The sequence below is a fragment of the Callospermophilus lateralis genome, chromosome 3 (assembly GCF_048772815.1).
Source record: "Callospermophilus lateralis isolate mCalLat2 chromosome 3, mCalLat2.hap1, whole genome shotgun sequence".
Classification (NCBI taxonomy): Eukaryota; Metazoa; Chordata; class Mammalia; order Rodentia; family Sciuridae; genus Callospermophilus; species Callospermophilus lateralis.
Window position 1 is genome coordinate 56,920,476 of NC_135307.1, and position 26,674 is coordinate 56,947,149.

The 26,674-nt window shown below is 34.3% G+C and overlaps 1 protein-coding gene across 2 annotated transcripts in view; it reads right to left on the bottom strand.

Annotated features, from left to right (window-relative positions):
- Positions 1-26,674, bottom strand: part of Mdga2 (MAM domain containing glycosylphosphatidylinositol anchor 2) — a 758,737-nt gene that overhangs the window by 224,042 nt on the left and 508,021 nt on the right. For both annotated transcript variants that reach the window (XM_076848261.2, XM_076848262.2), the window contains exon 6: positions 17,683-17,952. In XM_076848261.2, the coding sequence (XP_076704376.1) occupies positions 17,683-17,952 (270 nt within the window). The remainder of the gene's footprint in view (positions 1-17,682; positions 17,953-26,674) is intronic.

Genomic DNA, 26,674 nt, shown 5'->3' on the forward strand with positions numbered 1-26,674 from the left:
CTAGTAAAATTATTAAACTATCTACAAGTAAGGAGAAACTCTTAGACAAGTATCCAGAGTCAGATTAAAGAAAATGGAAACTGAGAGAGACTATATTAAACAAATAAGTGAACATTAGAGCATAGAAAATTGCCAGACTCAGAGAAGGACATTATATATGGACAAGAGGTCAAAAGTTCCAATCATGAAAGACATAAGAATTCTAAAACAACAAACAAAAAAGTTGAAAACACTTTAAGTAAAAACAACTAATATAACTGAAGGGGAAAGCAGGCAAATTCTTAAAAACCTCTCTTAAAATAGAACAACTAATAGCTAGTTAGTAGGATATTGAAGAACTTCATCAACTAACAGGATCAAAATGATATTTATAGAACATTCTCTTCAACAATAGCAGAATATATATTATTTTCTAGTACTCGCAAAATTTAACAAGATGTTTTAGTCTGCTTTTTCACTGCTGTGACTCAAAGATCCAACCAGAATAATTGTAGAGGAGGAAAAGTTAATTTGAGGGCTCACGGTTTTAGAGGACTTAGTCCAAAGAAGGCTGGTTTCATTCCTCAGGGCTTGAGGCAAGGTAGAACATCATGGTAGAAGACTGCGGCAAAGGGAAGCAGCCCACATGATGATCAGCAAGCAGAGAGAGAGATCCACACTCCAGATACAAAATATATACCCCAAAGCTACATGGCCCCTCCCAATGTCCACCTCCTCCATCCATACCCCACCAGGCTCCAGTCATCACTCAATTAATCCCATCAGGCATTAACTCACTGATTATATTAAGGCTATAACCCAATCATCTCTCCTGCAAACCTTCCTGCATTGTCCCACATGTCAGCTTTTGGGGGACACCACATCTAAATCGTAACAATAGATGATACAATTTTTATTTTTTAAAAAGTCAACATATTTAAAAGAGCTGAAATTATGCAAAATGGGTTCTTCAAACACAACAGAATTAAACTATAAAACAGTAAGATAAAGATAACAAATATATCTTTAATGTTTTAGAAACTGAACAATAAATACCCTTAAGAATAGTGTTTGGATTAAAGTCCCAAGGGAAATTAAAACCACACACACACACACACACACACACACGCTGATCTGAAATAAAACAAAAACAGAATATATCCATATTTGTGAGATAAAGAGTAGCAATGAGAAGAAGAAAAAAGAGCAGTTAAAATTTAATGACATAGAAGGATAAAATAAAAGGCAGAATCATTATAATAGAAAACATACAAAATCAAGAAAACTAAAAGTTCTAAAGTTGTTTCTTCAAAATTACTAAGAAAATTGAAAGATATCCAGAAAAACTATTTTTTAAAAAAAACCATGAATAGATATAAATGACCAATATCATGGTTTCATTACATATTACAATAGTGATATATTGAACTACCTCATGCCTGCTCATGACGGCAGATTATGTGCATCCCCTCCATACCACAAACCTTGGAAATTGGCCATAATTTGATTAAATAGACCAAAGAAACAAACAAATATTAATCTTTCCTTAACAGCACAACCTAAAATATATAAGAAATTACTGAAAAAAACTTTGACAATTAATTTGATAGTTTAAATGATATTCAGATTTATAGAAAAACAAAACAAAGATGGAAAAATAAATATATGTTTTAATAGGAGAGATGATTGGGTTATAGCCTTAACCTAATCAGTTTTTCATATCTGTGACAAATATCTGAGAAAAACGACTTAAGAGAGGAAATATTTATTTTGTGTCATGGTTTCAGAGGTTTAGTCAATGATCAGATGGCTCTATTGCTCTGGGACTGAGCCTAAGTAGAACAGTATGGCAGAGAGGTGTGGTGGAGGAAAGCTGTTTACCCCATGGAAGCTAGAAAGCAAAGAGACATGGGGCCAAGAACAAGACATAATTATCAAAGACATGCCCCTAAGAATTTACTCCCTTCTACTAGGCCCCACCTCCTAGAGTATCTACCAAATCCCAAGAGTTCATTTAAATTATTAACCCATCCAATGGATTAGTCCACTGATGAGTTACAGCCCTCCTGATACAATATCTTCCTGAAACCCTCATTTCTGTACATTGCTAAATGGGGTAGCCAGACTTTAATACATAAGTCTTAGTGGGATACTTCATGTCCAAACCATAACACTTATATTTATTAGATTAAATCTGTAATTGAAAAATCTTTGTACAAATCAACCAGTAATTCCAGATGGCTTTTCGTGAGAATTGTTTCAAACAATTAAAGAAAGTGACACTAAAGGAGGAAATCAAAAAATTCTTAGAGACAAATGAAAATACAGACACAACATATCGGAATCTATGGGAGACAACGAAAGCAGTTTTAAGAGGGAAATTCATTGCCTGGAGTTCATTCCTCAAAAAAAGAAAAAAACAACCAATAAATGAGCTCACACTTCATCTCAAAGCCCTAGAAAAGGAAGAACAAAACAACAGCAAATATAGCAGAAGGCAAGAAATAATTAAAATCAGAGCGGAAATCAACCAAATTGAAACAAAAGAAGCTATTGAAAAAATGGACAAAACTAAAAGTTGGTTCTTTGAAAAAATAAATAAGATCGACAGACCCTTAGCCATGCTAACAAAGAGAAGAAGAGAGAGAACTCAAATTACTAACATACGGGATGAAAAAGGCAATATCACAACAGATGCTACAGAAATACAGAAGACAATTAGAAATTATTTTGAAACCCTATATTCCAATAAAATAGAAGATAGTGAAGACATCGATAAATTTCTTAAGTTATATGATTTGCCCAGACTGAATCAGGAGGATACACACAATTTGAACAGACCAATATCAATGGATGAAATAGAAGAAGCAATCAAAGGACTACCAACCAAGAAATGCCCTGGACCAGATGGGTATACAGTGGAGTTTTACAAAACCTTTGAAGAAGAATTAAGACCAATACTTTTCAAGTTATTTCAGGAAATAGAAAAAGAGGGAGCCCTTCCAAATTCATTCTATGAGGCCAACATCACCCTGATTCTGAAACCAAAGACACCTCAAAGAAAGAAAACTACAGACCAATATCTCTAATGAACCTAGATGCAAAAATCCTCAATAAAATTCTGGCGAATCGGATACAAAAACACATCAAAAAAATTGTGTGCCATGATCAAGTAGGATTCATCCCTGAGATGCAAGGATGGTTCAATATACGGAAATCAATAAATGTTATTCACCAAATCAATAGACTTAAAGATAAGAACCATATGATCATCTCGATAGATGCAGAAAAAGCATTTGACAAAGTACAGCATCCCTTTATGTTCAAAACACTAGAAAAACTAGGGATAACAGGAACTTACCTCAACATTGTAAAAGCTATCTATGCTAAGCCTCAGGCTAGCATCATTCTAAATGGAAAAAAACTGAAGGCATTCCCTCTAAAATCTGGAACAAGACAGGGATGCCCTCTTTCACCACTTCTATTCAATATAGTCCTCGAAACACTGGCCAGAGCAATTAGACAGACGAAAGAAATTAAAGGCATAAAAATAGGAAAAGAAGAACTTAAATTATCACTGTTTGCGGATGACATGATTCTATACCTAGAAGACCCAAAAGGGTCTACAAAGAAACTACTAGAATTAATAAATGAATTCAGCAAAGTGGCAGGATATAAAATAAACATGCATAAATCAAAGGCATTCCTGTATATCAGCGACAAAACTTCTAAAATGGAAATGAGGAAAAACACCCCATTCACAATATCCTCAAAAAAAAAAAAATACTTGGGAATCAACCTAACAAAAAAGTTGAAAGACTTATACAATGAAAACTACAAAACCCTAAAGAGAGAAATAGAAGAAGATCTTAGAAGATGGAAAAATAAACCCTGTTCATGGATAGGCAGAACTAACATCATCAAAATAGCAATATTACCAAAAGTTCTCTATAGGTTCAATGCAATGCCAATCAAAATCCCAATGACATTTCTTGTAGAAATAGATAAAGCAATCATGAAATTCATATGGAAAAATAAAAGACCCAGAATAGCAAAAGCTACTCTAAGCAGGAAGTGTGAATCAGGCGGTATAGCTATACCAGATTTCAAATTATACTACAGACCAATAGTAACAAAAACAGCATGGTACTGGTACCAAAACAGGCGGGTGGACCAATGGTACAGAATAGAGGACACAGAGACTAATCCACAAAGTTACAACTATCTTATATTTGATAAAGGGGCTAAAAGCATGCAATGGAGGAAGGATAGCATCTTCAACAAATGGTGCTGGGAAAACTGGAAATCCATATGCAACAAAATGAAACTGAATCCCCTTCTCTCGCCATGCACAAAAGTTAACTCAAAATATATCAAGGAGCTTGATATCAAATCAGAGACACGGCATCTGATAGAAGAAAAAGTTGGCTACAATCTACATACTGTGGGGTCAGGCTCCAAATTCCTCAATAGGACACCCATAGCATAAGAGTTAATAACTAGAATCAACAAATGGGACTTACTCAAACTAAAAATTTTTTTCACAGCAAGAGAAACAATAAGAGAGGTAAATAGGGAGCCTACATCCTGGGAACAAATTTTTACTCCTCACACTTCAGATAGAGCCCTAATATCCAGAGTATACAAAGAACTCAAAAAATCAAATAATAAGATAACAAATAGTCCAATCAACAAATGGGCCAAGGACCTGAACAGACACTTCTCAGGGGAGGAAATACAATCAATCAACAAGTACATGAAAAAATGCTCACCATCTCTAGCAGTCAGAGAAATGCAAATCAAAACCACCCTAAGATACCATCTCACTCCAGTGAGATTGGCATCCGTTATGAAGTCAAACAACAACAAGTGCTGGCGAGGATGTGGGGAAAAGGGTTCTCTTGTACATTGCTGGTGGGACTGCAAATTGATGCGGCCAATTTGGAAAGCAGTATGGAGATTCCTTGGAAAGCTGGGAATGGAACCACCATTTGACCCAGCTATTCCCCTTCTTGGGCTATTCCCTAAAGCCCTTAAAAGAGTGTACTATAGGGACACTGCTACATTGATGTTCATAGTAGCACAATTCACAATAGCTAGACTGTGGAACCAACCTAGATGCCCTTCAATAGATGAATGGATAAAAAAAAATGTGGCATTTATATACAATGGAGTATTACTCTGCACTAAAAAATGACAAAATCATGGAATTTGCAGGGAAATGGATGGCACTAGAGCAGATTATGCTAAGTGAAGCTAGCCAATCCCTAAAAAATAAATGCCAAATGTCTTCTTTGATATAAGGAGAGCAACTAAGAACAGAATAGAGAGGAAGAGCATGAGAAGAAGATCACCACTAAACAGGGACAAGAGGGGGGAGAGAAAGAGAGAGAAAAGGGAAATTGCATGGTAAAGGAAGGAGACCCTCATTGTTATACAAAATTACATATAAGAGGAAGTGAGGGGAAAGGGGAAAAAAACAAGAGAGAGAAATGAATTACAGTAGAGGGGGTAGGCAGAGAAGATAGGAAGGGAGGGGAGCGGGGATAGTAGAGGATAGTAAAAACAGCAGAATACAACATATACTAGTATGGCAGTAGGTAAAAAAGTGGATGTGTAACTGATGGGAATCTGCAATATGTATATAGGGTGAAATGGGAGTTCATAATCCACTTGAATCAAATGTATGAAATATGATATGTCAAGAACTTTGTAAAGTTTTGAACAACTAATAATAAAAGAATAATAATTTTATATAAATTTCAAACCTAACTATACCACAACTTGATTTCTTTAATTACTCTTTTTTTGCTGAAATATAATTCATATAAGCTGATATCTTAATTGTACAGTTTTGTCAGCTTTAACTAAAGCATGCCATTGTGAAATTAGACTTTCAGCAGCTAAGTTTTTTTCTTACCAGTTGTTAATTCCCGGTTGATCTTAGCAGATAAATTTGGGTAAGAAGGATTTGAACTACTGGGTTAGTGATTTACATACTCATGAAATTTTCAGATAAGTATATTTGTTGAGACACTAAGGAAAAGGAACAAAGGAAGGGAGGGAGGATTCTTTGAAAGGTAAAACTAAGAAATTATGAAGTCTAGAAAACGATCAGTGTAAGAATTAAATTTGATTGACTCTAGAAATACCATGAAACATCTAGAATAAGCACTGGTGTTGGGAGAGTATTTGACAGAATTTAAGGTAAACAGACAAATAGAGCTTATAGAAAATAGTATATAAATTCTTATATATACAATTTTATATTTAATTGTATAGAAAATCTTATGAAATTGAAAATCATGAGAAATGGACTTTTAAGCATCATTTTAAAATCATAGAATAAAATATATATTTGCTTGGTTTCTAAAATATTCTATTATGGAAGATGGAAGTTAAACATAGATTTTCTATAGAGGACTATCAACAGTTCATAATATTTCATTCATAAGAAAATGGATAAGTTCAAGGGTCTAGCTAACTTGGGCAGCAAACAAAAGAGACGCCTCACTTCTGAATATGTGAGGACTCTGACTTTTCAGTCCAGCATCAAGGGCATCCCCACCTTCTCTCTCTGAGGTTCCCCGGGCACATTACCTTTTCTTTTATGAAGTGAACTCATTCTTCCCTATGCTGCATGGAGGCAGTTGCCCTAACATCTCTCTTTTCCATAAGGGCAGTAACTCCATTCTGTCCCTTGTACCAACTGACACAGATCTAGCAAGGAACAGAATATTTCTAACACCTGTTAAAAGCATCACTTAATGTATATCTTCCTGGTTTAATATATCCTGAGACAAATCACTAATGCATAATTTTTAAGAATAGAACTTTGTTTTAAAATTCAGTGTTCTTTAATGTTTATATTGAAGAACATTTTCATAAATGCAAAACTGTAGAGCCAGGTGTTTCCATGAATTTTGGGGGGATGAGTTTGTTAATCAACTAGATTGGTTAGGTCTAGAAATACCTTAAAAATGGGAATGCATAAAGGGGCATTGTGGTATTAGAGACTCATACGGTTAGAGCAAATATATCTTAGAGTTTATATCCTACAATTTCTCAGATATAGACAACAGTGAGGTAAGCCTATTTATATACTTAGGATACAGGAGTTCATTTAAAAAGTCCTACCCAGATCACGGATCTCTTGCCCTACATCCTGCTGCTTATAGGTCATTTAACCCACACAGACCAAGTCTGGTGAGCCTATGGGCCTGGGAGTTAAGTACCTGCCATAACAATAAGCAAAAATGTCAGAGAGTTGACCTTCAAGTTAGTATCCATTGTTTTGATGTCATTTCATTATTGTAGGGAATCCAGAAAAACTGAGAACAGCTTCAAAGGAACTTATAAGAGAATGTTAAAAAATAATATTACTTAAATAAGACTTTTTTTGTTTCTGGATATTTACCAGTATTGACCTTAGAATACTCTTATCATTTGGCACATCTCATTCTGATCAGAGTAAATATAACAAGAGAGACTCCATCCACTAAGCATGACAATTTAAGGTTTTTTTTTTTTAATATTTATTTTTTTTAGTTTTTTAGGTGGACCCAACATCTTTACTTTATTTTTATGAGGTGCTGAGGATCGAACCCAGTGCCTCACACATGCCAGGTGAGCGCGCTACCACTTGAGCCACAACCCCAGACCCCAATTTAAGTTTTAATAAAATAAACATGTAAAAGTAAAATTTCTGTATATCACTAAAGTAATTATAATATTATGCCTTATCTAGATAAAACTTTTCATTTAAGATTATATTTTATGAATTTTTTCATGTATGAACAATGATAAGTTTTAGACAAGGAAACTGAGCTATCCATATTTGGATAAAAACTACTGAATTTGTTAATTTCTAGATTTTGTATGGCCCTAATTAATTTTAAAAGAGGAAATAATGAAACTATTTTAGAGCCACAAAACAATATAATAAAATTATCCCTGGTGTTTGGGGGGATATGTAATTACTACAGAATATTAAATTAGGAAAAGAGAAATAGAGCACTTAATCTGCATGAGTAATCGGGACACCTGCATGCCGCAGACAGTTCTCTGTGGGAATGTCAAAGGACTGGTTTGCTATCATTTCAGCTATTATCGTTACAGTATTTATTAATGAAATATTGTGGAACAAAGCTATTGATAACAGAAAATTAAATATGATGAGTTGTAAATGCTCGGGAAGAACTTTCCTAACCTATAAAGTTCACAAATAATATCCATTCAGAAATGGACTGGAGCTAAATCCGATCAATTATTTCTAAGAAATTGCCAATTAACTGATTTTCTGATCCATAGCTCGAAGATATATAACTTTCAATAAAAATAATGAAGATATATCCATAAATGATTTTTTCTTGCTTATAATGAAGGTTTTAATTGTGCAGATATTTTCTATACTTTTAGAAACTCAATTGATCCCTTCAAATTACTAGAAATTTTTGAAAATTTTTGTACAATTATTTTAAGACAACCAGTGAATGTGCAATCATGCCAAGTCCTTCAAAATGTAAATGAAATTTATAAACTATATATGTCATCTTGGCTAGAATTTGAAACTAAGTAAAATAATGGCCATTGTTTTTAGAAGACAAATACTGATTAACAAAAATAGAGAATGTCCTCCAATTAAAAGAAGTTGTATATTTGCAAAGGAAACAGTGTAATAAAGAAAAATGTCTTAGGACTTTTCATTGTTGAGGATTTTTTTTTAAATAAGTATACAGAAAACACAAAAAGAATATCTGCAACACAAAAAGAATCTCTAGCAAATCTCTGGTAACAAAAGGAAAGAAGAGATAGAAAAGGTCATTGGGAGATTTGGGTTTAGCACAGTGGTAGAATGTGCATGTACTCCTAATTCAATGCCCAGCATAAAAATAAATAAATCAATATATAAATAAACAAAAAGAAAGAAATACATGAAACAGAAAAGAACTTAGGTCAGTTTAAATACTTGGAAAGAAATCAAATATTTGTAAAGTATCTGGTTAAATTCTAAAAGACATCTTAAGATATTGGTCCTGAAGCTATATTTTTGTGTGTATGTTTTTTTTTCCCCTAAATCTCAGCTCTGATGCTTAAAAGAAGCTTGTTATGGGAAAGTTACTTAATAGCTCTCCCTTCAGTTTTACTTCTTTCTAATAGGAGCAATATTTCTACCTCATAAGTGTGTTGAGATGATTAAAATGTTAAGTGCCTAATAGTGCCTAACAGTCTGGTATATAATAAATTTTCAGTAAATGTAAGCTATTACAATTATTTAAGCAGAAATAATACATTTAAATGTTCAAAAACTTTCATCCTAGAATTTTAGATGCATGTTTTTTGTAATAAGCAAAAAATGATCATTTTGAAGTATTTGCAGTGCTCATATATCTTTCAGCAAAGTGATTTCAGAATATGTTCAATATTAAAATTCAGATTTTATAGGCAGTCTTTTCATGTGTATAAACTGGAGCTAGGTAGAGCACCACTTTTCAGAAAAGAGAGTTATGATGTTTCTGAAGGTTATGCTATATTTCTGTGCAGTTAGGAATGTGTAAATCCATGCCCCACTGAGTACATATTGACTTCTTCCATAAAGGTTAACTCTATTTCAATATTGACATTTTCTTTTATTTCCCTATATTAGAAAGCTGAGATCATAGCCAATGAAAAAAATTCAAATAATTCTAAAATTCCAAGGAAAAACATATTTTACACTATTACTTTGAAGAGGTCACTACCTTGAAGAAGAGAATGCAATGACAATGGTACATGACCATGAGGCTAGGTTAGATGAGCCCATGCATCTCCTGGGCCACTCCACCTGGGGGCCTGGTGGAAGTCTAGCTACCTTGAAGCTGCCCAGTACAGGGATCATTTAGACAGATGAGAGATGAACATGGTGGTGGGGGTGGTGGCTAAGGAAGAAGCAAGAAAGAGAAACAGAGTCAGAGAGATACAGAGAGGAGCCCAGCTGTTTGAGCACCAGCTTGTTTTGAACAGAAGCACCCTGAATATGATTTCAGCCCCAACCAACTTCTGATTAAAACCTTATGAAGGATCTTAAATATTTTAATTGAACCTCTCAACTCTCAGATTTATAAGCAAAACAAATTACTGTTATTATTTTAAGGTATTTTTTGTGGTACTTACTACACATTAAAGATAATCAGAATAATGCCACCTTTCCAATGAGTTAATCACATGATACAAATTATTAATTTACACATAGAATTTCCCATATGCACATAGAATTTTCCAATTTTGCTCCACAACATTTCACATGTACTAGGCTACCAAAGTGTGATGTTTAGAAGAAATGTCCAATGTAAGACACTGAACTTGTGAAATACATTTACTCAACTAATATTTATTGGCCATCTACTATATTCTGGTTCTAGTCTCTAGGCCTACCATAATGAATTTTCTCATGTAGTCACATGAAAGATAGATGTTAAATAAGAATATTTATAAATATTTTTATATTTATTCCAGGGAGCTACATGATAAAAAGTAAAATTAATGTAAACAATTTAAGATAGAGAAGTTAAAGGTAGTTTTTTTTTTTTTTTTTTTTTTTTGTACTAGGGATTGAACTTAGGGGCACTTGACCACTGAGCCACATCCCCAGCCCTATTTTGCATTTTATTTAGAGACAGGGTCTCACTGAGTTGCTTAATGCCTTGCCTTGCTTTTGCTGAGTCTGGCTTTGAACTCTCAATATTCCTGTCTCAGTTTCCCGAGCTGCTAGGATTACAGGTGTGTGCTACCATGCACAGCTCCCAAGGTAGTATTTGAAAATTAACATTCCAGGCAGAATGAACAGCATATAGTCTTGAGTTGTGAAGAAGGGAAAAAAAAGGATAGTGAGTTAAAAGTGAATAAAGAGGAATGGTCTTTGAAATGTTGAGGATGAATTTTAATTCCATTCTGGGTGAGCTGAAAATATATAGGAAGAATCTGGTCAGTACACTGGGATAAATTTATTCAGGATGGCTCTTGAGTGAATGTGATGCCTAACAGTTGACAAAAATTCATGTGCTGTTTTTCCTTATGACATAGTAAGAATACCTTACCCAACCTTTATTTTTTTATTTTTTTTGTTATTGATTTTTTTATTTGATAAAAATATTTTAAATATTGCAACAAGTTCTTCCAAGCAGAGTGTGACAGTCTGTACATCAGAGATTTTTTTTTTTATTGTTGGTTGTTCAAAACTTTACATAGTTCTTGATATATCATATTTCACACTTTGATTCAAGTGGGTTATGAACTCCTATTTTTATACCCAACCTTTAAATTGTTAGGCATGCCCATATGTCTGAGTTCTAGTTAATTAGAATTTGACTAAAGCTAATAAGACTATGACTAAAACTAATATGACTGAAACTAATATGCCATGTGTGTTCATATGCCATGTGAAGATTCTTATTACTTAAGGCAGACAGGGATGAAGGCAACACTGAAGGCAGAGTAGTCACAGAATAAAGATAGCAGAAGCGTGATTAGCTTAGACAACCAATTGACTTCATGGAGCAGGCACACATACATATACCAATCACACATGTAAATAGTAGTAGCAGTATTATCAACTAGGAAGCACTCTTAAACTCTTTCACGATTGATATCTAAATCTCTTAGTCTCTGTAGCATGCCACTGCTAAACACACCCTCCTTATTTGCATACTTGCATGTTTATTGCTAGGCTGTGACTTTTTTCAAAACTTTCTACTCTGCTTTCTTTTTCTCCTAATTATCACTGTGAAATGGACTAGAAGAGGCCAATAATACCTATGCAACAGTCTCAATGCTTTGCTCTTTCGAAATCTCCTCTACCAAATAACTAGGCAATCATTCTTAAGTTTGGCTTTGCACAAAGTCTTATGATATTAATAAAATTCATCCAGATTCTTTGTCACAGTGTAACAGGATAGTCTTTTGAATCATTGCCAAAGAATCATCATTTCCATCTCAGATATGTTGCCTAAGTTAGACTTCTATGCCCCACAAGAATAGACCATAATACTTCTGTAATAGAATTCTCAGATTTCTTTGGCCTGTATCTCCTAAGTGTTTCAGATCTTCCTATAATCCAATTCTAAAGTCTCCTCCACATCTTCAGGTTTAGCTATAATTAGGATAATGATCCTCAATGTTCAGTATTAATTTTCTGTATTAGTCATATTTCTTTTTAACTATAATGAAATACTCAATGCAGCTAACTTTATAAAGAAAGAAACATTTATTTAACTCATAGCTCTGGAAATTCAAGGGCATAGTGCCTCAATCACCTCAGTTCTGGTGAGGCCCTCATGGCAAATTGCAGGTGCCAAAGGTGGAAGTGCATATCCAAGCAAGAATTCACAGCTCAATCCAAGAAGTAGACAGATATGAGAGGCCAGGCTTGCTCTTTTTATAAGAACTATATTGTAAGAATTACCAAGGGATTTTCTGAGAACTACTATAAAGAACACACTGTCAATGACCTTCCATTTGGTCCCACCTCTCAAAGGTTCCTTCATCTCTCAACAGTGCCACCATTGGGATCCTGACACCAAGCCTTTACTATTAATGAACCTTTGGAGAACACATAAGTTCTTCTTTCTTAGTAATTAACAACTATGAATCCATTCATTAACTCAATCTATTCTACCTTATCTAATAAAGTATGTGAATGTCCAAAAGAGGAGCTAATGTAGAAAGAGTATCAATGAAATAATTACTTTAATCAATCAGGAAAGACACATTGATGGTTTGGACCAAGTCAGTAAATTGAACATGAATGATAAGGTCAGACTCAAAGTATATTTCGAAGATAGAGACAGGGAAATTTTATAATTCACACATTAAGAAATTCAAGCTAAAATTTTTTAAAACTTTTGAATTTTCAATTCCTCTAATTCATATTTTCATGAAACTAGATAATAAAAGATTTTTCTGTTTCACTTTTGCCTTAGAATCTTTACAATTCCATAGTGAATGCTGAAAAGAACTCTTCTTATGTATAATTATCTGAAGAAGTCAAAGAAACCTCATTGATAATTCTTAGACATTGTAGATAATTAGGGGAAGAAGGATCATAGATGTAATTCTATCATTAGTCATCTTTGGAGAAAACTGTGAAATAAAGTTCCTGCCAAACCAAAGGTAGAAGAAGGAGAAGCTATTCCTTTCATCTCAATCTTCTGGGATCCACCAGAGTTCTGAAATATCTCACTGAGTGGTGCTTCACTCATAAGCTGAAGACTCTAAAATATGTGACAGTAGGATAGAGGTGGTATGTCGAGATCTGTGTCTCCTCAGAGAGTTGATTGGTAAGCATTTCCACCAGACAGACAGGAGTCTCATGTGGAAGGAACATGGCCTCATCTTGGGCTTTTTGGGGTGGCTGCCTGGAGGACAGACAGATCAGCAGAAAGAGGGGCGAGGCAAAGCACAAGATGCTCAGGGAATGTGGCATATTACAGGACTCTTAGGAGATTCCTATTGCTGGACACTTCTTCATCTACACAGATAAATTTATCTTCTAGGAAGAAAAACCTCTTGAAAGTTCATATAAAAATTCCAAGTCCCACATAAGAACAAAAAGGGATGCTTTATATCCTGTCTAAACCCAGGTTTCCAGAACCTAGCCACAAAACCAGGGGTAGGTAGAGAGGAATTTGGATGATTGATAGACAAAAAGAAAAAAAAAAAACCACCCATGCTCCATATACCCTTTCTATAGCAGGTTTCCAGTTCATAGTATACCCAAGCTGGAGAAGGAAGAATATTTTGCATTAAATCAAATTTAGAATTTTATTACTATTTTGCATCATGTTTCCAAAATATTGAACTAAATGTATATTTGTGATACACCATAAGACATTCAAGGACGCTACAGGAACCTAAAATATGTTAATATTTTGATTATGTTATAAGCCATGCTTTTTCAACATTGTTTTATTTCATAATAGAAGAAAACTGAAAAAAATTCTAAATACAGCAAATCACAATAACAGTCTTCAAATGAGAATGACATATTTTCTTATAGGAGTTTAAAAAGCACTGAACTCAGGTCATCCAACATAGGTAATCAAAGTAATTTTCTTTTCAGATACATTAGGCAACATCTTTTTTCCTGATTTAGGTGAAATGTGGCTCAATCGCTATAATTCTTAAAGGATCACAAGAGAAGACATTGCTGCTGTATTTATATATGTTCGACCAAAGTAGTGAAGTATATGAGATTCATATTTAGTTTGAGCTTGCTATTTACATGCAGTGTGTGTATATGTAAGATTTAAAGTTTTCTCTATTTTTTAGGAATTCAAATGAAGTGTTTGGAAAAGTTTCTAGAGTTTTATTCCTGTTGATACTATATGCTTATTTTGTGCATAGATATTCACCAGTTGGAAAGGTGATTCTATGCAAAAACTATTCTTATACTTGCTCAGAAACCTGGTCTATGGATCCTGATTTAATTACAGAAAATAGTGGGGGAGGAGAGAATTACCCTAAAATTCTATTTAGACTTTGTCTATTTTATAGTTAATCTAAAACCCCCAAAGAGCTCTATAAATTCAGAAGACTTAAAAATAATTTCTTTGATATAACAAAAAGAAAATTAATTCCCTGAACTAAATGTCTTGGTCTCAGTGGACAGAAATCAAATGCCCTCACGTTAATGTAGTAGCTTTTCTTCCCCCTCCCCAAGTTCAATATAGAACCTGTTAACTAAGACTGTTTTTCTACTCAGCAAGATTATATACAAACTCAATTTGATGAATTATGTGAATGCCACTGCTGAGTCGCCCTACTGGTAATATAATGTGATTATGCAAATATAGAATTCAAAAAAATTAAGGCATAAAAAGAAGTAATAGATCAGATAAATAAACTTTAAAGTTTTTCTTTATTTCAGGCCATTTGTGTCAAAGTTGGAAACTTGTTTGAAGGACACATATGAAAACTGTAGGGAGGGTAGGAAGGAGTAAATCATCAGAGCACAGCACGTATTTGCATTACACTGAATAGGTCCTTTATGAAGGGGGACTAAGCAATATTTTCTGCTATACATCTTGCCAGCTGATCATAGGTTAGATATTGCAAATCATTCTATTGTTTTAATTAGACTCATCATTTTCCTCTAGTGAGTTCCTGTCTGAGATAAAATAATGGAGTAAAGAATTCAATGTTGCATATGATGCTTAAGGACAGGTGCCACGATGCTTTGCCTCACCTCACCATCATTATAGGGAGATTTAGCAGATTGTTTCTTAGTTTCATGGAAGAGCAAGTATATTTTGAGAGCAAACAAACAAAAGAACAGAAAATAAACTCCGGTGACTATACAGTTTTTTTCTTATAATTTGGGATAAAAGGAGGTCAGTATCTGGTTGCTCACTGAAACAAGGCTTAAAAGGAATCTCATGGCATTAATACTAATGTTTAAAACAGGAGGTGTGGGTACTTGCATTTTTCAATCCTTTTTTTACTTTGTATATCATTCCTTGTATTCTTAATTGGTTTAGAGAACTGGGAGCTCTTGAGGGCAGGGATATGGTCTCTGATCTTTTTAGTACCCTTATGCATCCCTGAGTCCTTAGCATGTGGTAGTTTTCTAGGAGAAACTTGCTGAATAATTGATATAAAGATCATATTATTGATTATAAAATCCTTTAAAGATCTAATTGCCCATCTTAACAGTTCTGAAATCAGAATGCCTATTACAGTCAACAGCCTCTCGGAGCTGCTGCTGACTAGGTGACCAAAGCAGCATGTTATGACTTGAGAGAAAATCTCAAAGATAGAATTTCTCAACAGTTCTGAATTATAAATGCTCCTCTGACATAAAGGATAATACTGTAGAGAAAACCATGGTCATCAAGCACTCTGGAATAAAAACTGGTTAAAAATTGGGATCCAAGTATGAAGCTTTGGGAATAATTATCTATTTATTTTGCTTTTATTTATCTTTATATGTATGCCAACATGTGACACATGGTTTGAAACAAAATAAACATAAATATTAAAAAGCTCTTTCAATAATACTGCACCTCATAAGAAAGCATTGTGGTACTTTAATTGGCACTGTGTTTCATTTTGAAGTGAGAGATAAAATGACACATTTTGAATCATTAAATTTCGTATGGCCTACAATTTTGTGGCAGAGGGTTTGCTAATCATAGTGTTTTGATTTACATGGTAATATTTTGAGTAATATATATTTTCTTCATATAGTATTGCTAATAATTTGGATGACAACAGATAACTGTGTGCACTAAAACTACTACAATCTTTATTTATAAAGTCACATGTTGATACTGATATACTCAGTTATATTTTCCTTCCATTGGAATCTGACATCATGAGTGATTCACATTTGTGTGCTCTAAAGGCCTTCCTGGGCATATGAATTTGGACTTCAGAGGCTTAGGACTTCAGGTTCTATTGCCAACGCAGGACCATGCCAAATGAAGTTGGACATGAAGAAACAGATAGTCTCTCTGCACACCCTCCTTCCTCTCCTTCCAGTCTCCCCAAAAGGATGGAGCAAGAGGTTCTTCATATGCAGCACTAGGGGACCCACTGAAGGCAGTTATGGCTATACCTCAGTATCACTGCCGTTGTGTGATACTAAGGTATAGCCATAACTGTTATGTATAACTATACCTTACTATCACACAACGGCAGTGATACTAAGGTATAGCCATAACTGCCATTAGTGTCCCACATTTTACTTAAATTCCTTGAATAAGTGTTGCCTTTTCTGTTTCTGACTTTTCCATGTCTTTCCTCAATTTCAACATGTCAAAATCTTACTCAAAAGCATAAATACCATAAATAACCTAATACCAGGTTATTAGACTCTTCCCTAATAATCTCAGGCAGAAATGATTAGAAATTCTTTTAAAAATTTTCTAAACCTTTTGTTCATGCTATATCATACGACAGAGCCAACAATATATTTTATTTTCACCGACAGTAGAATCTTTTGAGTATAGGGTAATATCTTAGAGATCTCTGTATCACCTCTCAACATAAAGCACTGTTTGTAATAGGTGTTTACAATATAGAATCTGTGTAACATTGTTTTATGTTCAATGCCATATTTTCATTTCTTTACTTACTTTTCCCCCCCTGCTAAGGTGCTGGAGATTGATGTCAGGGCCTTGCACATATTTTGGCAAGCACTCCACCTGAGCTGCACCTCCAATCTTCACATTTTGGGGTGTGGGGTACCCGGGATTGAACAGAAAGGCACTCAAGTGCTGACCCACATTCCCAGCCCTATTTTGTTCAGAGGCAGGGTCTCATGGAGTTGCTCAGGACCTCACTCTTGCTGAGGCTGGCTTTGAACTCACAATCCTCTTGCCTGAGTCTCCCAAGCCACTGAGGAGACTACAGGTATGTGCCAGTACGCCCAGCCACATTTTAATTATGTATTTCTATTAACAATATTATAAAAACTGTTCAATGTTTCACTGGAAATGTATGAAAATTACTCAATATAAATATAAAGCATTGCCATTAGCATTTAAGAATTTTTGTTTCTACTTATAATTAGACACTATCTCATTACTTAAAAACAGCATTCTCTGCATGATACATATATATGCCATATTTGAGGATATAGTTTTATATTAAACATTTCAGTATTTGCTTTCCAATAGTGTGGCTAACCTAGAAATCTAAGCTGTAACAGTCTCCAGGCAAACTTACCTCTCACAATGATGTTGGTAGATTTTTTTGCGGGATTCCCCACATTATTATTGGCGATGCAGCTGTAAATACCAGCATCATCTGAGGTGATTGCGGGGATGGTCAGAGTTCCTCCATTCAAAACAGTCTTTTCAGGCAGAGTCCCAAAGGACCTGACCCAGGTAAGAGAGGGTGCAGGTTCTCCTCCTGTTGTAACACACACTAATGTTATGGCCTCTCCAGGATTTACAACTATAGGATCATCCACCAAGAGTTTAATTGACGGAGATGCTAAAAAACATAAACAAAAGAACATGCACCTATTTTAATATGCCACAACTGGAATTCAATAGCATGCTTTATATCTCATCCATCTACTCACACATTAAAATGAAATATTCTCTTATACTAACATCCAAATATATGGCTTAAATTTAAGCAAGATTTAATAATTTTGAATTTTAATTAAAGGACATAAACTTATAGAACTGTATTAAAAATTTTGTACCTGGAGTGGGCAATTCAAGTTTATGTTTCCTTGGATTAGTGCTCTTAAATTGGAATCACAATAGTGCTTAAAGTTTTAAAAGAAAATATTTCTTTCTCTTTAAGTGAAGCACTTTTTGCTTTTGCCAATCCCAGTATAGATATTATAGTGGTTTAGTCCTTTTACTTTATGATGAAGTTGGTCTATTATCTAGCTTCTAGATCATTCAGAGGTGAAGTTATTAATTCTGATAAATAGAACACAACTCCAGGCATAGATCATCCCAGCCTATTCCCAGGCAGTGGGCCCAATTTTTGTTCTTAAAATAATAACAAAACCATCTAATTCCAATGCAGTCCCATAGTACATTTGTAACCCCATCAATCAGAAAGGTCTAGGCAGTGTGTTCTCATAAGCACGGCTTCAAAACTCAGAAACAAAGACATGAGGGCTCAGATAGCCATTGAACCACTCTGCTTCCACTCTAATGTTCAGGTTTTAAAACTCTTCCAGTGAAATTCAGCCCTTTTTAATATTTCATGTTTTAAAAGCACAACCAAAAACACTCAATAAATTGAAAAAAATCTGTATTACAGCCTTCTCATCAAACTCTCAAAATAAAATCCATACAAAAATTATATTCATATATTGCAAATATTTTTGTGCTTGCATTGCAGTACAACCCTAAAAATGCATCCTTAAATAAAACCAGGGGGTATAGATTATACTGATATTTGAGTTTACACTTTCAGAAACAGTTTAGTCAAAGTCAGAGCTAAAAAATATGAACTAAATTTATATTAGAAATATTTAAACTGTTCAATAGTTCTACATGATTTTTTAAATATTAACTCCAGTTTAGAGTTGAATCTTAATATGAGCTTTTGTGGTTCAGTATAATCTGTCTTGTTTTAAAAAAGAAAGCCAGAGGAGAACAAGAAAATAATTCCACATTATGGTTTCATGAGATAGACACAGAGTGCCTGTTTGACCTTTTTAAACATCATTGTTCCATGCTGGCTCTTGTAACATTATTTTAAATAATATGGGAGTTTTCAAAATGTCATAATATTAGCCCTTTAAAGGTGCTGACATTAAGTTATAAAGATTTATGATTACAAATGACATATAATGTATAGTGAAGATAATGCACAGAAGTCACCACAAATTGACAGACAATAAATTGTTTAAAAGAATTATTTAATGTTAGTAAACTTAAAGAAGATATTATTAATTACATATTCTTAAAATACACTTAATCATGAATATACCATCAAGAAAAGATAAAGGAAAGACTTCTTGAGGTAAATAGCATAGTCTTATAAAATTATTTAGTTAAAATATAATTATATTAATTCTAACATTATATCATACTAACAAAGCTTTATTTGTTTAATATCACATTTTAGGAAGATTGAAAGGTACAAGATTAAAGATAATTAATAGTATAATTTTGGACTATAGAAACACATTAAGGTGATATTTAGTCAAGGGATATTTGTCCCCATAATTGTTTTGTGTAAGATGAGTTTTTTTAAATTTAATAAGAGATTATTTAAAGAAAATAGCTCAAGAGAATTTAAAAGCTCAAAACATAATATTATATTGAGAGAAGATCTCTCTTTTACCTACATTACACTGCAGAGCTGCACTCACAACCTTATATCTATGTTCTCCGCCAAATCTGGGTTGAAAGTGCAGTGCTTTCCAAGGTAGTTTTATAAATGATGGCATTTATTTTCTCTGATTTTGTTTGAAATAAAAAATAGTTCTAGCTTACCATAAAATGGCTAACAGTTTCAAAAAATTAATAATGTTTGTAAGCACTTTTAATATAAAAAATTTATAGCTTTAAAACCCAAGAAATCAAAAGATAAAAATCATTCTTAACATTGTGCTAGCATCTTACTTTACATTCCCCAAAATCAGCCTTTTGAAAATTAAATGTTTTGCTTAAGAATTATAGAAATTTTAACAACCTAAGCTTAAATCATATCCTAGAGGAAAATAAATGACATGGGGAAAATTTTAATGTGGGAAGTTTTCTAATCTGTTATTAACAATATTTAAATATTTATCAAATTGGATGGATCATTTGCTAATTTGGAGGTATATCAAGAGTGATGTAAATATTCTGAGTTAATTCTTCATAGAGGTTTCCGTGGTCTCCATATTTTCCCTTCTGCATCACACTACTGAATATTACCTAGGCTTCCACTAGAGCTTTCGGTCAGTGTCCTGATTTCAATATCTGAAGTATGGTTACATGGCAGGAGCACAAACATGGAAGTAAGGTACCTGGTTTCAAGTTTTAACTTTGTCACTTAGTAACTATATGAACTAGGGTGGGTTATTTCACTTCTGAGTGCCTCATTTTCCTATTATTGAAATAGAGAAAATAATTGTAATTATCTTACTGAGGCCATTTAACATGTTTAAAGTGCTTATAGCCATACCTAGAACAAAAGACACACAGAATAAATTTCTTTCTTTGCTCATTGTTTTATTTACCATCCTCATAGTTCTGCCTAGTGCTTGGTATACAGTGGGTGCTTGATAAATATTATTAGGCAAAAGCAATAAATTGAAGCACAAATGAGCAGTATAAAATGCACAATCACTACCAAAACAAAACTATTATGATTATATATGGATGAAATATTTTAACACCATTTTGACATTTTAGAGGTTCTATACCACATTGTATAAACATTTAAATATATAAATTCTTATAGAATAAACACTTAATCACTTATTGATTTCATTTTATAATGTATTTATTTGTAAATTGAAACCGTTTTTATAAGATTTCAATATTTCAGAGGACTTTAAAAGCTCATGGATCTCCCATCATTTGCTTTGTGGGTATATGCTATTATTTTTGGTGTCCTGAAATTGTTCAATCACCCTGAGAGCATGAACTACTGACTTCCTTTCCTGTACTTATGTAGGCATATAGGACATGAAGAAAGATAAAGCTCATTATACTAAATCATGATGTAGCTGAATATATGTATATGTCTATAGCATATACTGATGGAATTACTACATTTTCATATAAGAAGAAACATAAAAATCCTTGAGGCTATAAATTCCCTTATTACCATAAAAATAATTGTTCTAAAACAGTTAAAGGCTCTAGATGCCCATTGATTCATCCTAGCAACATGTGAGACAGATTATACGTTTAAGTTTATTTTTAAATAATAAAGAGGAAGGCTGGTATGAGACAAGAGAAACACTGAATGGAATAGTATTACCATTTGAGATGTTCATCAGACAAAAGCAAAACATAAACTTTATAAGAAATGAAAGAAGACAGGTACAGAATGACCAATGAAACTGCCTACTCATATGTAGAAGCCAAAAAAAAAAAAAAAGGAAAAACAATTTCATAAAAGTAGAGACTAGGATGAGTAGGGAAGAAGGGTGGCAGAAACAAGTTAGATGATATGAAACAAAACATAGCCAGACAGGAGGAATAGGGCCAGTATTCTACAGCAGTGTGATACTGGAGTTCACACCATTATTAATTTTATAAAGAATTAGAAAAATTCACAACTTCCTAGCGCACACACACACACACACACACACACACAAAATGATAAATGTTAACAGAATAGAAAATGCTAATTATTCTGATGCTATCATTATATATTGCATATATGTATGGACTTATCACATTGTGCTTCATGCATATGTATAATTATTATGTGTTAAATATAAAAAACAAAGTGAAAAGCATAAAAAAGTGAAATACATATACAAAAGAAATCCTTCAAATTACATGAAGTCTTTTTATTACCAAATTGTGGATTATCTTAAACATGATTTATAATTATTGCCAAAACACAGCTCAAATCAGATAAAGAGTTCCAACTAAAACCACCAATTTATAGACATTATGTATGATACACATAGTGCTTACAAGTGACTATGGTGCCAGTCAGAATTTCAGATTGGTAATTTTCCAGGATTTCATGATGGCAGGCACAGTTATTATAGCAGTTGTCACAGAGATTGACACTTCTCATCAAGAAAAGCATGCAACATTCTAGCATGCTTCCTGTGCTCTGTGCTGGAAACATTAGTTAAATACATTGACAGGTAGGTACATGTTTGGATAGTTAGCAAAACAGATGAGAAAAATGGAAAGCAATGATAGATAAGTAGAAAGCTATTATTGGTCGTGGGAGGGATGTGATGCGGTAGAAGGACAAGAAAGACAGAGAGAAAACAGAAGAGGAAGGGAGAGCAGAGTAAATAGGTCCATTTTGATTATTTTCCAAAATGCTAAACCCTTAATAGAACTTCAATAACTGTAGAAAGTATGTTTGAGGAACTATCTCTAAAAAAGTAGTCCTTCCTGTGTTTCCTTTAGCACCTTTCTTCCTAGCAAAGACAACTTTTCTTAGGCAAAGCAATGGATACATCAGTGAATCTAAGATAACTGGCCTCTTGGGCTACCTAAAGGTTTGGATTCTCATAAGCAGAGGGGATCTCTGCATCCCTTTTTTTCTATGAGGCCACTGAGTATTTTAGGCTAGACAAACAAAGACATAGTATTCTCATGGGAAGACTCCACGGTCCTGGGAAAGAGCCCTCAGCCCCAACATTGGTGAAATGGAAAGAGTAAAGAGGCCAGCTAGAACAGAACATACCAACACAAGAGACCTGACAGATCTCCAACAAACAGGTCCATCCAGAGTAAGGCCTCACACTCCAAGCTGTGGTTCGGCATGGCCTCCCTTCACAAAATTGGAATTGCTAATTAACTGAGATAAAACTCAAAGTATGGCCAATTATCTTGAATTCACTGAAGTATCTATTGCTCAGCCTAAGAAAATTTCTCTTTGCTAGGAAGAAAGGTGCTAAAGTAAACACAGGAGGATTCCATTTTTCAGAGACAGTTCCTCAAATATACTTTCTATTAAGAGGTTAATATTTTGGAAATAAGAAAATGGACACTACTGAAAGTATGGCATACACTTCTTTCAAGTTTGAGTTTGTTGACTGGGATTCATGCTCATTCCAAATTTTAGTGACCCCATCTACCATCACATCCTCTGAAGGTATAATGGAAAACTTCATCTGGGTTAACAAAAGTACATTCTGTAGGAGGAGAATACTATTTTAGCAGAAGCCAATGACTTTTGGGGTAGTAGATTTGGTTTGGTTTTTATCACTATGTAACATTATAAAGTATATTGAATATAAACCTCATTTTAAAACTCTGAAAACATAGAGCCATCATCTTTATATTCTCATAGGCTTTTGTGGAGAGTGGTGACAGTGATTTGGAGACCAGTGTCTGAGATTAGTGTCGGTGATGAGTTCATGGCTGTGGAATGCTGGGTGACTGGGAAAGTTTCTGTGCAAAGTTATAGGAAGCCCGGTTGCTATGGCAATGCTTTCTGTGGGGACACTCTGTTGCTAGAGTCTTATCAGCTTTGACCTTGCTCTAGGCATACAGCTCCTGGGAATGAAGGAACTTCCTTGCTAGACAACCACAATGCTTCACCAGTTCCACTGCTTCTGAATCTGCCCACAAATTAGTAACTTTAAACAATGGACTTTCTTGAGAGTTGCACAATGCTCTTAACATTGGACATTGCAACTGTAGGACGTAACTGAGGAAATAGCTGCATACTGTTGCTAAGTCTGTAACTTTCATGAATACAAAAAATAATGCTTGCATAGTCTTTAATCTGACTAATGAGACATATATAATAAAGATTGCTGGTGTAATTCTTTTGACCTGCTTCTCCTTCAGAGGGCAGTGCTCCACTTGATCCCACCTTTATCTTCAAGATCTGCATGTGTAACTCTGTTTTTTCCAATCTTCACTAGTTTGGCCACTTTGGTCATGGCAGACTTTGGCATTCTATGGCTTTAGATCTTTTAATTCTAGAAAAGAAGTCTAGCCTTCCAGCCAGACTCTTGGGTTAAATTGTTTTTAACCTTTAACTACTGTATAAGCCTACCATTTGCCCTGAGCGAGAATAAAATGTGTTTGAATAGAAGTAATCTAGGAATTGGAAAACCACCTTATTTATAGATAAAATCATAAGGAAGGAGAGGGAGAACAAATGAGAATGAATTTAGAGGGTAAATGCTCAGGACAGAGAATATTTGCTTAGTTTAAATCCCCACTAGATAGGTCCTGACTCAGAAGTTCTTCCAAGCATAAATCATTGGTTTATTGTAAAAGATGAGGGAGAGATGGGGAAGGGAAGAATGACAGAAAGGGTACTAATGAGTGGGTTACCACTGTGGGAAACCAGGCTCGTTGTAGATGGGTGCCCTCTACAAGGCCAAGTAGAACACACCTCAGACCTCTCCCTCTGAGGAGCACGGAGACTGGCTGGTGTGTTTACTAACAACTGTCTCTGGGTGGCCCTTAACTTCCCATGTTCACACTTTGGCTACATCCTAAGATCTAGGAGTATACTGAATATGAAGTCTGTCCAGAGAAACTGTAGTAAACTTCAGGACAGGCTAAGAAGAAAAGGCAGAACCCTAGGGGTACTGCATGATACTGTTTCCATGTGAATTCAATGATCAATATTTGGCTACCTGCAGATCACGATAAAGGGATAAGGAAAGGGCTGGGGATGTGGCTCAAGCGGTGGCGTGCTTGCCTGGCATGTGTGCGGCCCGGGTTCGATCCTCAGCACCACATACAAACAAAGATGTTGTGTCCGCCGAGAACTAAAAAATAAATATTAAAAAAAATTCTCTCTCTCTCTCTCTCTCTCTCTCTCCCTCCCTCTCCCTCTCCCTCTCCCTCTCTCTCTCTCTTAAAAAAAAAAGGGATAAGGAAAGAAAGATCAAGGAAAGAGACAACTTTATCAACCAGGAGTGAAAATGAAAAGAACGATATCATGATACATATTGAAGAGAAAGAAGATAATAATAAACTAACTTTCTGCTTCTTTTCTATGAGCCTCCATTTTCAAAATCGCATATCATATATAGATGTAAACAACGCAAGTCCAGCTTGTATCTAGAGGAACACGCTTAAACCATGGTTATTGATCCAAAAAATAGGAAAAAGTTCATCTTGGAAGAACTAGTCATTTTAATGAGGTAAAGATATCACTGTATTTTCACTGAACTCCATTTTGAAAAGGTATTTTATGCTATTTGTGCAGCAGCAAATTTTTCACAAAATGAAAATGAGAGAATTTATTAAAAGTTGATTTGAAAACTCAAAATAACCTACTGATTTATGTGGGGTTATTATTTAAATATTATCATTCACATTGATTAATTCTCATGAAACCCAAGAATGATATCAGACTGGGAAATTCTATTTAAAATGATGCTTCAGGATATGGCAATATTTAAAATAGTATTCATAAATAGTTTTTAATGCAGAAGTGAAACTTTGCTACAAATATTGAAGCCAACATGCTTTTTTTTCACTATTTGAATGTTTACAGAATGCATACTTGTGGAATATATTAAGATGGCACAGTACATTCCTTTATGGAAAATCTCATGAAAGTGTCCAGGAAAGACCCAGTTCATATGCCCATGGATCTCATACCAGAGAAACCCTAGATAGGCTTTTTGTTTTGGTTTGGTTTTAGCTAGTGCAGTATTTGCTTTTGTTATCATTATTATTATCATCATCAGTGAATGCATGATTTCAGGCCTTGCTTTTTTTCTACCTAGTAAAATACACAAATTTTTATTGAATAAGCATCTACTATGTATCAGGCCCCATGATATGCACTTATGATATATCGATGAATAAAACAACCAAAAAAGTTCCTGCACTCAGAATCTTACAAACTGACAGCAAGTCAGTCCTCTCCTCATGATTCCCATTGTCCCTAGTTATTCACATGTAGATATCACCTGCCTCTACTCTGAAATCACATAGATTTATGATCATTGACTTAAATGTTTATATCATTAGAGCACAGGAAGTAAAGGAAGTTACCAGGAGGTATGTTTGTCAGTCAAATGAGATTTTACAAATTGAAGAAATGACACATTTGAATCCAATCATTGACAAGATAAATGGAAAAATAGAAATGTGTTCTAAGGTGAGGAAAAGTCAAGCAAAAAGATAATCACAGTCAATAAGCTATGCTAATATTTGTCATACTAATCCTAACAGACTGAAAGGTCTTTATAAGTACCACAAAGATAAGATGAAGATGAACTTTAGCACCACATATCTCTCCCTCTTCTAGACAATAGTCCTTTACTATTCTGCAAAAGAAAAGATCTTGACAGATGTGGTCTCACCCACACTTACAAGAAATGGAGCATTCATTTATTGCTCCAGAATCCCAGATGGCCACCACTCATGGAGAGATAATCCAAGTCAAATTTTCCCAACTAAGAAATCTGTGGTACATACAATATTCTTGGTCTTCATAGAAGATAACAAGAATTTTAGGAGTAGTTCTGGGTTGTGAAGATGCCTTCATCATTAGATTAGGAGAGAATAAATGTGCTATTTCTCTGTTGCCTGATATTCTCCTCAGGTGCTTATCCATTTAGTAAACT